The sequence below is a fragment of the Salvelinus fontinalis genome, chromosome 7 (genome assembly GCF_029448725.1).
Source record: "Salvelinus fontinalis isolate EN_2023a chromosome 7, ASM2944872v1, whole genome shotgun sequence".
NCBI lineage: Eukaryota > Metazoa > Chordata > Actinopteri > Salmoniformes > Salmonidae > Salvelinus > Salvelinus fontinalis.
The window spans coordinates 40,830,613-40,846,006 of record NC_074671.1 but is presented as its reverse complement, the minus strand read 5'-3'; the positions used below and the strand labels follow the sequence as shown (position 1 = coordinate 40,846,006).

Sequence of the window (15,394 nt, the reverse complement as noted above, 5' to 3'; positions counted from 1 at the left end):
TTAGCCTTATTCTAAAATTCATTAAATAGTTTTTTCCCTCTCATCAATCTACACAAAATACCCCATAAGAACAAAGCAAAAACCTGTATTTGGGGAATATCTCCCATTCTTCTCTGCAGATCCTCTCAAGCTCTGCCAGGATGGATGGGGAGCGTCGTTGCACAGCTATTTTCAGGTCTCTCCAAAGATGTTCAATCAGGTTCAAGTTCAGGCTCTGGCTGGGCCACTTAAGGACATTAAGGGACTTGTCCCGAAGCCACTCCTGCAATGTCTTGGCTGATGTGCTTAGGGTCGCTGTCCTGTTGGAAGGTGAACTTTCGCCCCAGTCTGAGGTCCTGAGCGCTCTGGAGCAAGTTTTCATCAAGGATCTCTCTGTACTTTGCTCCGTTCATCTTTCCCTCTATCCTGACTAGTCTCCCAGTCCCTGTCGTTGAAAAACATCCCCACAGCATGATGCTGCCACCACCATGCTTCAGGCCAAAGAGTTTCATCAGACCAGAGAATCTTGTTTCTCATTGTCTGAGAGTCCTGTAGGTGCCCTTTGGCAAACTACAAGCGGGCTGTCATGTGCCTCTTACTGAGGAGTGACTTCCTTCTGGAGTGTTACAGAGATGGTTGTCCTTCTAAGTATCCCTTTCTCCTTCCCTTTCTAGAAGGTTCTTCCATCTCCACAGAGGAACTCTGGAGCTCTGTCAGTGACCATCGGGTTGAATGATGGGGGCCACTGTGTTCTTGGACACTGCTGCAGAATTTGTTTTGAACCCTTCCCCAGATCTGTGCCTCGACACAATCCTGTCTAGGAGCTCTACGTACAATTCCTTCGATCTCATGGCTTGTTTTTTTTCTCAGACATGCACTGTCAACTATGGGACCGTACATAGACAGATGTGTGCCTTTCCAAATCATGTCCAATCAATTGAATTTACCAAAGGTGGACTCCAATTAAGTTGAAGAATAATCTCAAAGATGATCAATGGAAACAGAATGCACCTGAGCTCAATTTCCAGTCTCATAGCAAAAGGTCTGAATATTTAAGTAAATAAGGAATTTCTGTTTTTTATTTTGAATAAATGTGCAAGATTTTCAAAAACTCTGTTTTTGCTTTGTAATTATGGGGTATTGTGTGTAAATTGATGAGGGAAAAAGGTAATATCATCCATTTTAGAATAAGGCTGTAACATAACAAAATGTGGAAAAAAATCAAGGGGTCTGAATACTTTCCATATGCACTGTATATGGGCGGCATGATGCGACTATAGGCTATTGATGATTTTAAAAAGTTGTAGAAAAAGCTTGCGCTCTTTTCCTTGCCTCAGGCTGCACAAGCTGTTCTCTCACCAAGTGATCATACTTTCACCAATCAAACGATTCTCAATGTAATATTGCCTTTACTAGCATGTCAAATTTGTTTCGATTTACAATGGCTCATTATCAAATGGGCAGGAACAGGGGCAAAAATACATGTCGCCTGTATGCGAATGGAGGCCATTTTCCCAGTTTTATAGTGGTGTAATGCTTCATTTTTGCAACTGAGAAATAAATATAGTAGCAGTAAAAGCTGGGATCCTCCTGTTTTTAGTGGCAACCATCAAAACTTTGCTTTCACATATTGCAAATAGAAATGTCTGGGCTTATAAGAACACATTTCACTCCATCTATCAACCACTGTTTGAGGAACATGCAGCCTCTCGCTGTGCGACAGATGATATTCAATCCAAACTGTATGCCATGGGCTCTCCAACCCTGTTCCTGCAGCTACCCAGTGCTTAATTTGGGAAATCAAGTGAAATCTGTTCGGGAACATCGATAGTAACATGCTTTCACAACTAAATGTATTTCATTAAACTGTTGAAGCCCCTCTGCGCAATGTCTAGAATATAACAAAGAAGAGAGAGGAGGAGATGGAAATGCATGGTGGTGAGATATTCTGTAGCTTAAGGTAATGTGTCAGCCTATTAAGAAATTATAACAAATGCCCTATTACTAGGCTGTTGAACATCAGATATAAATTCACTATAATTGTAGGCTAACTCTGTAAGCTGGCCTGCATAATCAATCAACCTACCGCATTGCCTAGGCCAATATGTTCTCTCCTAGACTCATGGATATAAAGTTTGGAGCATAGGATAAGGTAACTGTAACGTTCGTCTGAAGAAGTGGACCAAGATGCAGCGTGGGGTAGGTTAATCATATTCTTTAATGATAACCAGCAAAACCAAGAAAGAGAAAACCAACGAAACGTACAGCCTTGTAGGGCTCAACATCAACAATACAAGAACAAGATCCCACAACATAGGTGGGAAAAAAGGCTACCTAAGTATGATTCCCAATCAGAGACAACGATAGACAGGGAACCACACTCTGCCATACACAAAGAAATACAAAACATAGAATGCCCACCCCACATCACACCCTGACCTAACTAAATAGAGAAATAAAACGGCTCTCTAAGGTCAGGGCGTGACTGTAACCAGTCCATCCAGTATGTATAATAATACAGGCCACACTCATAGGCAACTACTTGAATTTGTTTAATTTTGGAGTATAAGCTAGACCAATTATGTACCTAAGACATCTTAAATCATTGTATTTTTTATGTTTTTCTGCAGTGCATAATATTCGGTAGGCTATAAGGCTATGTACAGGTTTTTTTTTCCGGGTTTGTGCTCATTTATAGGCCTATGCATATGCATAAGCTCTAATAGGCGTATGGGTGTTTTGAATTAATCATCACCTTTGGTTCCCAAACCTTGGGGCGAGGGTAACATTTTCAGTCCGGCTTTTAACTTACTCTTGAAAGTTGTAATAGTAGAATGCAATTTCGAAGGTGCAATTTCGAACTTGGGTAGGGCATCATCAGTTCCTCTTGTCATGTTAGCCATTGCACACTATTTATAACTTCTCAGAAATGTCCAGATCAACTAGCCCATGTCAGCTAACTTTTTTTATTTCGTTTTTTTTAGACCATAGATATTGTTATAATGTTTGACTCACTCAAATATCAAATGCATACAGATTTGACATGGCAAATTGTATCGATTTGCAAGAAAATGAAAATAAAACCTACAAAATTCTCTCCACCAACAAGAGTGTGTGATCAGTCTGTGTCATTAATAGTGCTTGTTCCAATAGAAATAGACGTGGCGTGTGTGTGTGTGTGGGGGGGGGGGATGTTCCCCAATGATGAAAGGGGGGGACCGAGAGAAGAAGTTTGGGAACCCCTGCCTTAGGAAGCAATGTCCATTCCATTGTGTTTGGCTTTGAAACAACATTCACAATTACCATGTTTTCTACTCACTTTCAACCTGTTGTTGAGCTTCTTTCTTCAAATTGTTCAATCACATTGAGGTGAGTTGTAAGCGAACAATACTGTGTTTGATGTGATTTTTGATTGCATTTGCAATGATGTCAGAGTGGCTAGAGGGACAATAGAGCGCTGAGTACCAGGCTACTAGCGACCTAACGGTCATTAGCGAGTTGGGTACTATCAACACATATCCAGAGTGCATAAGAGGAGATTACCATGACTCAACGGTCACGTGGAATTTGACTGTGGTCATGACCAATGTTCCCTCTAAGCTCCTTAGGAGCTAGAAGCAGAGCTGCCATATCTGTCAGTGTCATCTTACTATCTCGTGAGCAGAGAAGCACAAGATTGAACGTCACTCAACTTTCTAGAGTTTTCCCCTTTAGTTAACACAATCAAAGTTTCGCTCTACTGTGGGAATTGTGCTCGAATCAGTGCCATATTGGCCACTTTCAATGTAACATACCGAAACAAAGCAAACTATGCAAGACTTGGTATGCAAAACTAACTGTGCGATAGATTTTCTTGTAGGCAGAGCGCTTTGGAGTAGGATTCTATTGCATTGACAGGCACGACTCAGGCCTGTATCCTACACAGACTGGTGTGCCATAACCAATCAGAGCTGCAGTAGGCCTATATGCAAATAGCCATTGCCATATGTGGATCTGTGCCATTCACTTTGAACTGGACTGTGTTAATAGCATGAGCGGTTGCGAGTATATGTGCTTGTTTTGATATCAAAGTGAGAGCTGCATGTAGCCACCTGTGCACATTTGTTCATATTCTTTGCTAGTTAGTAAGTTATAGGGGAGTGGTTGCTCCCTACAAGAGCACAAAATGTGTGCATTTCTAACCATCTTTCAAAAGTGAATCAGGTAAAGAGCTTTTTTATGTCTTAAAGTGTCACGGGTTACTAGGAGTGGAAGGTAGGAGTCAGGCGCAGAGAGCAAAGGGTTCAATGATTTGTATAATTTAATTCTCCGGAAAAAACGGTCACGCCAAACACAGGGCACATACACACTGACCAACCCAGAACACAGGGCAAACGATCCAGAGGAAAAAACACATCCACAATCGACAGAGAAACCAAAGTAATCCCGCACAAACCTAAGCAGGCCTAACAGGCTTAAATAGACCAAAATCAAGAAACACAAAAAGGAACAGCTGCAACTAATAAGACTAAACTAACAGAAAAGGAAAAAGGGGCGACAACGACCTCCGAGCACCGCCTGAACAGGCAGGGGAGCCACCTTTGGTGGGAGTCGTGACATAAAGGGGCAGTGTTGCATTTTGAGATGGTCTTGAATAAGCTAAGAAGCCAATAGGCAGAGGGTAGCATAATTTGTCTATTTCTCTCTAATAATGGCATGCGAATAATAATTCATTGTATTTTGTAAAGGGGTTTCTTGCATCAAAGAACACAACATTTTCAGTCACCTCCTTGTCTGAAAGAGTCTCATGGAATATAAAGCCTACATTGAACATCACACATTTGCTGCTACTAACAGAGCAGCTATTTCCACGTTCAAATGTTATGGGATGCATTCTTCTACATTGTTTTTGATGGTAGGCCACTCTTGTAGTCCTACATTATGACCAAATAGCCACAGCAGCCTGATTGGCCACTGTTAAAACTGTAGCTTAAAGTGGGTACAGCCTCAGTGCTCACAGTAAATGCGTGCCGGAAGTTGCACAGAATTTTCAATGTTCAAGTTTGTGCTCAGCAGACCTGAAATATGCTCAATACTCCAAAGAATTGAGGGAACATTGGCCCTATGTGTTCCTCAAGTTCGATGAGATTACTTCCATGAATCATCTATTATTATCACCACAGACAGTGTCGGACAAGGTCATAATCTTCATCCATTGCTCTATATATATAGTGACTAGGGTGCCATTTGGGACTCAGACCCTGGAACAGGATCACTGTCTGAGGTTACAGTTAACTCATTGTTATGAGGCTGCCAACTGAATAGCAGAGCTGAGGGGTGGGGTGTGGTTGGTAGAAGCAGAAGGGAATACAGAGTTCATTTCAGTGAACAATGACTTCCAAAGCCGTTATCTTACTGTTTGACTACCTCATAATTGAACTGATGGAAGTTAGTACAATCAGTTCTCAGGGATAGTTTATAGATGGTTTAGTTTTTTACCGAGTTTGGACTCTATTTTGCCTTGCCTCCCTGACTGTGCATGGGAAAAATAGATTCCCCATCTGTTGGTGTGTGGGCTGTATGAATAATCAAGAAACTCCAGGGATCACAATAATACATTTTCTTTTCTTCTTTTCTCTCTCTCTTTCTTTCTCGCTCTCTCTAAAAACAACAACAACAACCACAGAAAAAGCTGATCACCACACAGAGAGGGGGAATTATCTTACTGTATTTCAAAGTCAAACACCAGCTGGTAGTCGTAGACCGGACAGACAGAAACACAGACTCCCAGCTACAGTAGATCTCTGGCTGCATGGGGAGGTTGTGTGATCCTCTTTGGCAATCCAAAACAAACAAACGGATACATTGCGTGTTCAGGTACAGTATTTCTAAACTAGCCTGGTCCCAGACCTGTTTATGCTGTCTTTCCAACTCTTATGGTCATAGATCTGGGACCAGACTACAGAACTTCTGAACAGTGTGATTCATCACAGTGTGATTCATCACTATTGCCTCTTCCTCTAATTCCATGTAGAGACTCTGGCTAGATGGTGTTATATTGGTTTGGGCTTTTAAAGAATGCCATTAGCCTAAAGTATAACAATTCCTCTTTCATAAAAATGTTATAACCACGACAACGCTGTAATGCTGTGGAACCAATGAGCTCCTTCAAAGACCTTCCATTCATAACAGGGTTTACCTGACAGAATTACAAGCTTATTTTTAGCTCTTTCTGCCGTTAAATTATGCACGTCTTTAGTAAGCAGTTGATCATCTCTTTTATCCTGAAAAAGAGGGAAGACGTGTGAGGTGGGTGGGTCTAACGGGTGTCGCAGGTATGAGTATGTGTGTGCGTGTGTGTGTCAGACGTGGCATGATTACAGATTTCAGTCTGAGACAGTAGCCTTGCTTCAGGGCAGGTAGTTTATTACCTGTTGAATCAAAGCTTGATGATGAGTTGGTTATTTGCATCAGCTGTGTAGAGCTAGGGCAAAAACCAAAATGTGCACCCAGGGTGGGTCCCAAGACTGAGTTTGGGAAACTCTGGTTTCGGGTGATTCAATAGGTAGTAAACTTTTGGAACGCATCATAAATGGCACCTTATTCCCTATATAGTGCACAACTTTGGGCCTTGTGGGCCATGGTCTAGTAGTGCACTAAATATTGAATAGGATGCAACCATGGTTAAAAGTTGTGCACTAAATAGAGAATTTGGGATGGTTGGGTACACTGGCGTTGAGAAAACAAAGCAGCTGTCCTGTCCCAACATTCTGCCCTGGACCTTAAACTGCATCCCTGCGCCGCCTTCTCCCACCACCTCAATGCCTCAAGGCGGGACATCGGTTCATTGTGTGGACCAACCACAAAAACCTGGCGTATATCCACACCGCCAAGCGCCTCAACTCCAGGCAAGCGAGATGGGCCCTGCTGTTTACCCGGTTCAACTTTTCCCTCTCCTACCGGCCGGGGTCCAAGAACGTCAAGCCGGATGCCCTGTCTCGCCGCTATAACCCCATGGTTACCACATCGGAGCCCGAGACTATCCTTCCCACCTCGTGCCTGGTGACGGCCCTCAGCAGGGATATAGAGAAACAGGTCCGGGAGGCGCAGTGGTTCCAGCCGAACCCTCTGTCTTGGGCTCCGAAGTGGTATTTGTGCCTGACTCTGTCCGCTCCGTGGTCCTGGAGTGAGCCCATTCCTCCAGGCTTGCCTGTCACCCGGGTTCTCGTAGGACCCTGGCCTTTGTGCGACAACACTTTTGGTGGCCTACTAGGGTTCCGGATGTTGCCACGGTTGTCGCCGCCTGCACGGTTTGCGCACAGAACAAAACTCCTTGGCAAGCTCCGGCTGGTCTTCTCCAACCACTGCCTGTCCCTCACCGTCGCTGGTCCCATATATCCCTGGATTTCGTCACGGGTCTCCCGCCGTCTGGGGCAACATTGCCAACCTGACAGTGGTCGACCGGTTTTCCAAAGCCGCCCACTTCATTCCTCTCCCCAAACTACCCTCAGCCAAGGAGACGGCCCAGCTTATGGTGCCACGCGTCTTCCGGCTCCACGGACTCCCGGTGGATATGGTCTCCGACCGGGGTACGCAGTTCTCATCCCAGTTCTGGAAGGTGTTCTGCGTGCTCATTGGGTCGTCGGCCAGCCTGTCCTCCAGATTCCATCCCCAGTCAAACGGTCAGTCGGAGCGAGCCAACCAGGACTTAGAGACTACTCTTCACTTTCTAGTCTCCGCCAACCCTACAACCTGGAGTCAGCAACTGGTATGGTTGAGTATGCCCGCAACAACCCTCCTTGCTCTGCTACGGGTCTCTCGCCCTTCGAGTGTTCCTTGGGATTTCAGCTGCTCTTCCCCGAGGAAGAGGAGGAAGTCAGCAATCCCTCTGCCCAAATGTTCCTCCGCCGTACCTGGAAGAGAGCCCGGTCCGCTTTGTTGAAAACCAATTCCAGGTATAGGCGACAAGCGGAACACCACCGGACCCCTGTCCACGCTATCTGCTCGGGCAGAGGGAATGGCTCTCCACCCGGGACCTGCCCCTCTGGGTGGAGTCCCATAAACGTTCCCCCATTTCATCGGCCTGTTCCTCATCTCTAGAGTCATTAGCCCCACTGCTGTTCATATTTTGTTACCCTGTACCCTCCTTATTCACCCTACTTTCCATATGTAACAGACAAAATTGATCAATCCTGTATCAGCCCTGTAGTCTAGGCCTAGACACTGTACTGTACAGTATATCTCACAGGGCAGCCAAATCCCAGGCCCCCTCCCCCCACCCTCTCTAGCCAGACTTAATCAACAGAGAGAAGCTGATGTTACTTACAAACAATATTCACATTTTTCATCTCTTGCATGACAACAGTACCCCTGGTACTGACGATAGACAGTGGCAGCTTGAAGGGCTCTCATTGACAAAGACAATGGAGAGAAAGATTGCGTACCAAATGGCACTTTATTCCCTATAAAGTGCACAACTGTCGGCCAGACCCCTATGGGCTCTGGTGCACTCTGTAGGGAACTGCGTCCCATTTGGGATGCAAACAGAGAGAGTGCTAGACATTTTAGCCCTTTATCCCACTGACCACGGATAACTGAAAGCCAATTTAGACATCTGTCGACCACTGTACGTGTGTGTGTGTGTGTCGACAGTGTCCCAGGGGAATCTTCACTCCTCCCTTAGGGTCCCAGAGGACACTTTGTTTTCAGGCCGGAGACTGTCCTCCTCCAAAAATATAGTTATCCTCCCTCAGTCAGAGGGCCAAATGTGTTGTACAGATGCAGGTATTTCCTCCTACTATGTCACGCACCATTCAGGTCTTCCTATTGGAACCAGGCCTAATCTATAAATATACTATTTGGCTAAAGGGCGATCAGGAGTTGGTCCACACAGTGTTCAATCATCATCACAGCAACTTGCTGCTGCTATTCCCCTTCTGGGACTGAGACTTCAAAGAGATGGAGAATTCACAGAGGTAGATAGCCACTATATCTCCTATTGATGTGTCTGACATGGCAAGGGAATGGGGAATAGGGAATATGAGGATTATTCTCTTATTTCCCTGTCAACGTAAGAACGCTCAAAGGATGCATGTCTGTCCTTCTATCTGCATGCACACACACAAACATACACACACACTAGCCTTACAGAGAGCAGTAGTAATGGCGTCTTTTTGTCGGCACTAACTCCGCCATGGTTGTTTGCCAAAGCCTATGGGGAAACACATTTTTTGGGGGGGATTGTTTTTGGATAAATGCCGAAAATATTAAAAAAATGTAATCCTGAAATATAGCTGAAGCATGTCAATCAAAATTAAAATGACAAAGTTACCAAACACTGGTAAATACAGGCTTAGGAGATCTTATACATTTTGTTCTATGAGATAATCTTCATCAGCTAACGTCCCTTTTTGTGAATTTTGAAGCATTTCTGGAATCAAAACAAGCACATAAAGCGCATAAAGGCTTCATAATTCATGAAGGTCATGTTAACTGATAGATCTTATAGAACAAAACATATAAGAGATCATAAGTCTGTGTTGACCTTATTTTTGGCATTTATCCCTGAACCCCATTCTTTCCCTATTAATTTCCCCCATAGGAATGGCTGAACAAACCAAAGGTAACTAATTTCTGTTTTTTAGGACTACAAGCTCTATTACTAGAATGAGAATCTCCAGGATACTGCCCTGCTCCTTATCTCAATAGATTGAGAGAGGCAACATTAAAATGGATGACAAACCAACGTTAGATATCGTAGATATATTTAATCTAAATAAATAATAGGCAGAAATATGCCCGAGATATCAGCCCGTCAAACCCCACCCCCCATCATGAATAGCTAATATAACGTCTATTGCAAATTGCATTCAGATAATGAATGAAATAAATAATGAATTGATTATATACATCTAACAGGCGTGTGAGATGATGATTTGTGCCGTGCTGCTGTGAGGGTGCCTGCCATTAACGATGGGGAGAGATTGTTGTTGCTCCTGCTGCTCCCTCCCTCCGACAGGCTTAATGAAATGAAGAATTCCAGTCTTTTAATAACACTTGTTATAATTACACTTCTCTCTCTTCATGAGCGCAGGGAGGACATAAGTGAAGCAGCAACGATTTCATGAAATTATAAATTACACACTATACCAAACTCGGAATTCACTCTTTGTTACCTTAGAAACAGATGTGCCACGCTTCGACTTATCTGCCATTTGATTGGCTGAGGAGGGAATTGGAGAGCCCAACAGAGCATATCCCCTTTTTATCCAGTTTGTATTTTACTGCTAAATAAAATGATATAAATAAATAAGAAAACCTCAGACTAATCAATACTATATTGAGCATTCTGAACTATTCCAAAATCGTTGTTCTACTGCTCTGGCATCAGCACAGCGCAAGAGTGACCATTTAGAGTTTAATTGCAATCTGAAATGACTAGCAGAGTTAGGAGAGAAAGTCTATGAAGTCTACTTGATTATTGGGAGTAGTATATGAAATGGCAACTGTTAAGCAGTGCAGAACAGAACAGAGCAGAACAGAACGGCCCACTTGGTTTTAATGGCTGGTTTTAGATTTGGGTATGTCATTTATAGCGAAAATTGAAAAAAGGGGCGGATCCTTAAGAGGTTTTTAAATATGTCCTCATTAGCAAAAAGAGGCATTCTAAACAGATTTTCACAGAATTAAAGTCTCTCGGGACACATTATACTGCATCTAGAGTCACTGGAAAAGGAAAAGACTATAGTATCTACAGTATGTCTTATAAACTACTTATCCTTCCATTTACAAGTTATTATTGTCACGCCCTGACCTTAGAGATCCTTTTAATTCTCTTTTTGGTTAGGTCAGGGTGTGACTAGAGTGGGCAATCTATGTTTTCTATTTCTTTGTTGGCCTGGTATGGTTCCCAATCAGAGGCAGCTGTCTATCGTTGTCTCTGATTGGGGATCATATTTAGGCAGCCTTTTCCCACCTTTTGTTTGTGGGATCTTGTTTTATGTGTAGCTGCATGTGAGCAGCCCATAACATCACATTTCGGTTTCTTCTGTATTGTTTTTGGTGAGTTTCATATTTATTAAACATGTGGAACTCTAAGTACGCTGCGCTTTGGTCCATTAATTCAACCAACGATCGTGACAATTATTGCGTCTTGATTGTTGATGAAACTAAGCCATAGGATCTCTATGTTCATAAAGGCCTTTGCATGCTTCAGAACTTGGCTAGGCGAACCGAATGAGTGTGGTCGCATACTCCCTTAAAAGAAGGTTGCTTGAAAAATTTGAAATAGCAGCAATAGCACTGTTTGTCCATCTTGAGATGTCGTAGACAGTATACACTTCCTCAAAATGGTCAGATAACTCAAGATATCTGTCATTCATTTTGACGTTTTTGCTAAGGAAATCTAACGTTTGGTGCAGTATCTTGCAAGTGGAAAAATTTGCATGAAAACGAGTCGTCTCTCGTTGAATGACAACAAACACTTAATTGAAGAATCCCTACTGTTGACCAATGACCGATGAAGGTGCATAGACTTTGGCTCTCGAACTTCGGCTTGCCTTAATATTTTTTGGTGTGTGCACGAACAGCTCGAAAAAACCCTTGCCGAAGAGCAAAACAAACAAAAACATCACAAAATGTTGTCATAACACGTGAACGCTGTTCCGAACTGTTTCGGATGGGAAGCATGCATACGCCTTAACTCTCTGGTCAAACTCACAGGTTATTCCAGACATGATAAGACCTATGACAATGTATACATGACTGTTTACAGTATGAACGTGTGTTCTGTCGATCAGTAACCTCTCTGTCCCATTGACCTACTACTGCATCTTAGGGCTTAAGTGTGGAATTTCCCCTCTGAGAGACTATCAGTGTTACACAACTGTCTGTCCCATCTCCTATACAGGAACTGCTTCAGGAAGTAGTCTGGGACGGGAGGGCATTTTGGTTTGCGTCCCAAATTGCAACCTATTCCCTATATAATGCACTACTTCAGACTACTTTATAGGGAATAGGCTGTTATTTGGGACACACAACATGGGTTCCTCTTCAGTACAATGGACCCCCGCCAGTCCAAAGACCCTCCTCCCACTCACCCACACAGCACAGAGCCAAGGTCCCTCTCCACACACACACCCACACACACACACGTACGCAAAACACACACACACACAAATACACACTCCCCTGCCACTGATTCAATTAGTCTGCAAGGACCAACAGGGGCCCTTAGGACAATATTTTCATAGCAATAAGGAAAACCTTGCTTATGAACCTCCTTATGTAAATATTTGGCTGCAGGTCGAATCTATTATAAGGCCCCCGAGGATTATATACGTATGGTCTGGCCAAACTTTTAACTTTTAAGCGACGTGGGGATGGATAGTAGGACCTAATAAAATAACTAAAATATGGAAAAATAAGCCTAAGCATTTACAAGGCCTGGAGGCTTTTAGGGTCCTAAATCAAACATGCTCAGAACTGTGCATAGGTATTGGTGTATGGTTGGGTCAAGTGGGGTTGTCATGTCAACACAATAACAGGTTCCAGTGTATGTGACATAGTCATGCCCTTGGGATCAGAGACTCAGAAACTCAGAGCTCCAGTCTTTTCATATAAAGTTCCCTTTCTGTGAATGATAATGCCAGATATTCTAAAATGCATACTCTAGTCTACAGTATAGCAATAGCAAATGATAACAAAGTTATGTGTGTGTGAGTGGATGTGGTAGATATGTCCCCTGGTGCAGTCACCACAGCGGATGACAGGATGCCAGCGATTATCAGGTAGGAGAGGAGGAGAACCACAGAGAGAGAGAGCGAGACAGAGACAGAGAGCGAGAGCTTTGTGGAGTGTCTGGAATCCACAGCTAGCCTGGAGTTCCATCAGACATAAAGCGGAAAGTAGTCAGATTTCTGGATCACCTTAAAGGATTTACCCAGCATGCCACAGGGGTGTCCACAGAGGACACAGTCAGCAGACAGACTCCTGGAATTGGACCAGGAACTAGAAAGTAGGAAGGAGTCACCTCTACTGTAGTCACCACTCTGAATCGGACTGTGTCTGAGTCTGAATTGGCACCTATTCCCTATGTAGTGCACTACTTTAGACCCTATTGTCTATGTAGTACACTAACTTTGACCAGGGCCCATGCCACTACTTATTAACCTATTCCCTATGTAATGCATGCCTTTTGACCAGAGCTTTATGTAGGAAATGTTCAAAAGTAGGGAATAAGGTGCCAATTTGGTGATTCAGCTTCAATAACACAGTCAAAAAGCCTGCTGTTGTTTTGTCTCCAAACAGCTTTGGGTAAATTGACTTTGGAGAAGTATTGCTCACAGTATTGCTCATAAGGTATATGACCTTTTTTCTGCCATAAACACACACACATTCTTCTCATTAGCCATCTCTGTGACAGTCTGTGACATGTTGGGGATCCATGGTAGTCCCATGTGGCTCAATTGGTAGAGCATGGCACTAGCAACTTTAAGATTGTGGGTTTGAATCCTGCTGGGGCCATCCATACCTATATGTATGCACTCATTGATGTACAGTATGTCTCGTGGTCCCGTGTGGCTCAGTTGGTAGAGCATGGCGCTTGCAACGCCAGGGTTGTGGTTTCAATTCCCACGGGGGGACCAGGATGAATGTGTATGAACTTTCCAATTTGTAAGTCGCTCTGGATAAGAGCGTCTGCTAAATGACTTAAATTTAAATGTCTCTTGGGATAAAAGCATCTGCGAAATGGCATATATTATATATTGCTTTGAGGTTACGGCTCAGACCATACCTGTATCCACTCCTTGTTGTTGTCCTCTCCTGGTGTCCATGCGTTCTCGTAGTAGTTGAGTCTGGCTCGCTCCGGGGACCAGCCGGGGTTGTACTGAGAAGAAGCTACGATCTGCTCTGATGCTATCTCCCCCGATTCCATACCTAATGGGTCTGTACAGTTAAAATCTGAGAAAGAGAGAGAGAGAGATTGTTGAGACACTTTAGTCTACATTTTTAGCTGAAAGCACCATCCAGGCCAGAGTACACACCAACTCCCCAAACAGAGCTGGTCCCTGAGGATAGGGACACTCAGTGGCAGGGTCCGGGCTGACACTCTGGTGGCCGGAGTAAAGAGCCACATCAGCGCCGCCTCAGAAGATACCCGCTTCCTCTCCCTCTCTCTCGCCCACCACACACATAGGCTTTAATGGACGGCAAGCACAGTGGAACTGTGGTGCTACATCAAGACATAAAGCTTTATTCATAAAACATTCAGTGTAGGGCTAAGTTCACTATTGTGCATTAAAGATGAGCCAGTAGTTTTTCATTGGAGCTGGTGCTGGTTCATTCCTCCTTCAAAGCTCCCTGTAGGCAGTTTGTGTTTCGCACATGTTGCAAATATCCTAATATTTTTGGCCTGCGGGATTTTAAGGCAGATTTAGTGTCAGTGTTCTGGGTCGTAAATTGTCCCAGAATGCCCTGTACCACCCAGGATAGAGGGTATTTCCTTGTTTATGTTGACATGGTGCATTCGGCCAGGGTCAGCCTGAGTGAGTGAGTGTGTGTGTGTGGGTGTCTGAGTGAATGTGTGTAAGTATACGACTACCGGCAAGGTCAAGAGGTGAACTCCTCTTCTCTCCATACTACGTCATTCCCCAGAGCCCTATGTGGACGCTGACCATATGACCCCAGGGATCAGACCCTGGCACCGGTTGACCCTGCTGTCTCTAGTCACCGACCCTGTCACACACACATTCAGGCAGGCACATTGCGTATACCAGCGCTGTGCAGCGTCCCAGAGACTCAGGTCTGAAAGGCTTCAAGCAGATGGAGGGACCATCTGTGTTAGCTCATAGACAGTCCCTGACTGCTGCACACCCTTTACTGTACACACTACAGGAGAGTAGTGAACTTCACAGATATTCATTGTGAAGGGTTTAAATACTGTTTCCCATGCTTGTTCAATGATCCATAAACAATTAATCAACATGCACCCGTGGAACGGTCGTTAAGACACTAACAGCTTACAGACGGTAGGCAATTAAGGTCACAGTTATGAAAAACTTAGGACACTAAAGAGGCCTTCCTACTGACTCTGAAAAACACCAAAATAAAGATGCCCAGGGTCCCTGCTCATCTGCGTGAATGTTCATTAGGCATGCTGCAAGGAGGCATGAGGACTGCAGATGTGGCCAGGGCAATACATTGCAATGTCCGTACTGTGAGACGCCTAAGACAGTGCTACAGGGAGACAGGACGGACAGCTGATCGTCCTCGCAGTGGCAGACCACGTGTAACAACACCTGCACACGATCAGTATATCCAAACATCACACCTGCGGGACAGGTACAGAATTACACCAGGAACGCATAATCCCTCCATCAGTGCTCAGACTGTCCACAATAGGCTGAGAGGCTGGACTGAGGGCTTGTAGGCCTGT

The 15,394-nt window shown here is 44.1% G+C and overlaps 1 protein-coding gene across 1 annotated transcript in view; it reads right to left on the bottom strand.

Annotated features, from left to right (window-relative positions):
* LOC129859473 (neuropilin-1a-like) overlaps positions 1 to 15,394 on the bottom strand; it is a gene marked incomplete at its 5' end in the record, with an annotated part of 74,990 nt that overhangs the window by 36,708 nt on the left and 22,888 nt on the right. Inside the window, one exon of the mRNA XM_055929310.1 lies at positions 13,754 to 13,920. Within this exon, the coding sequence (XP_055785285.1) occupies positions 13,754 to 13,920 (167 nt within the window). The remainder of the gene's footprint in view (positions 1 to 13,753; positions 13,921 to 15,394) is intronic.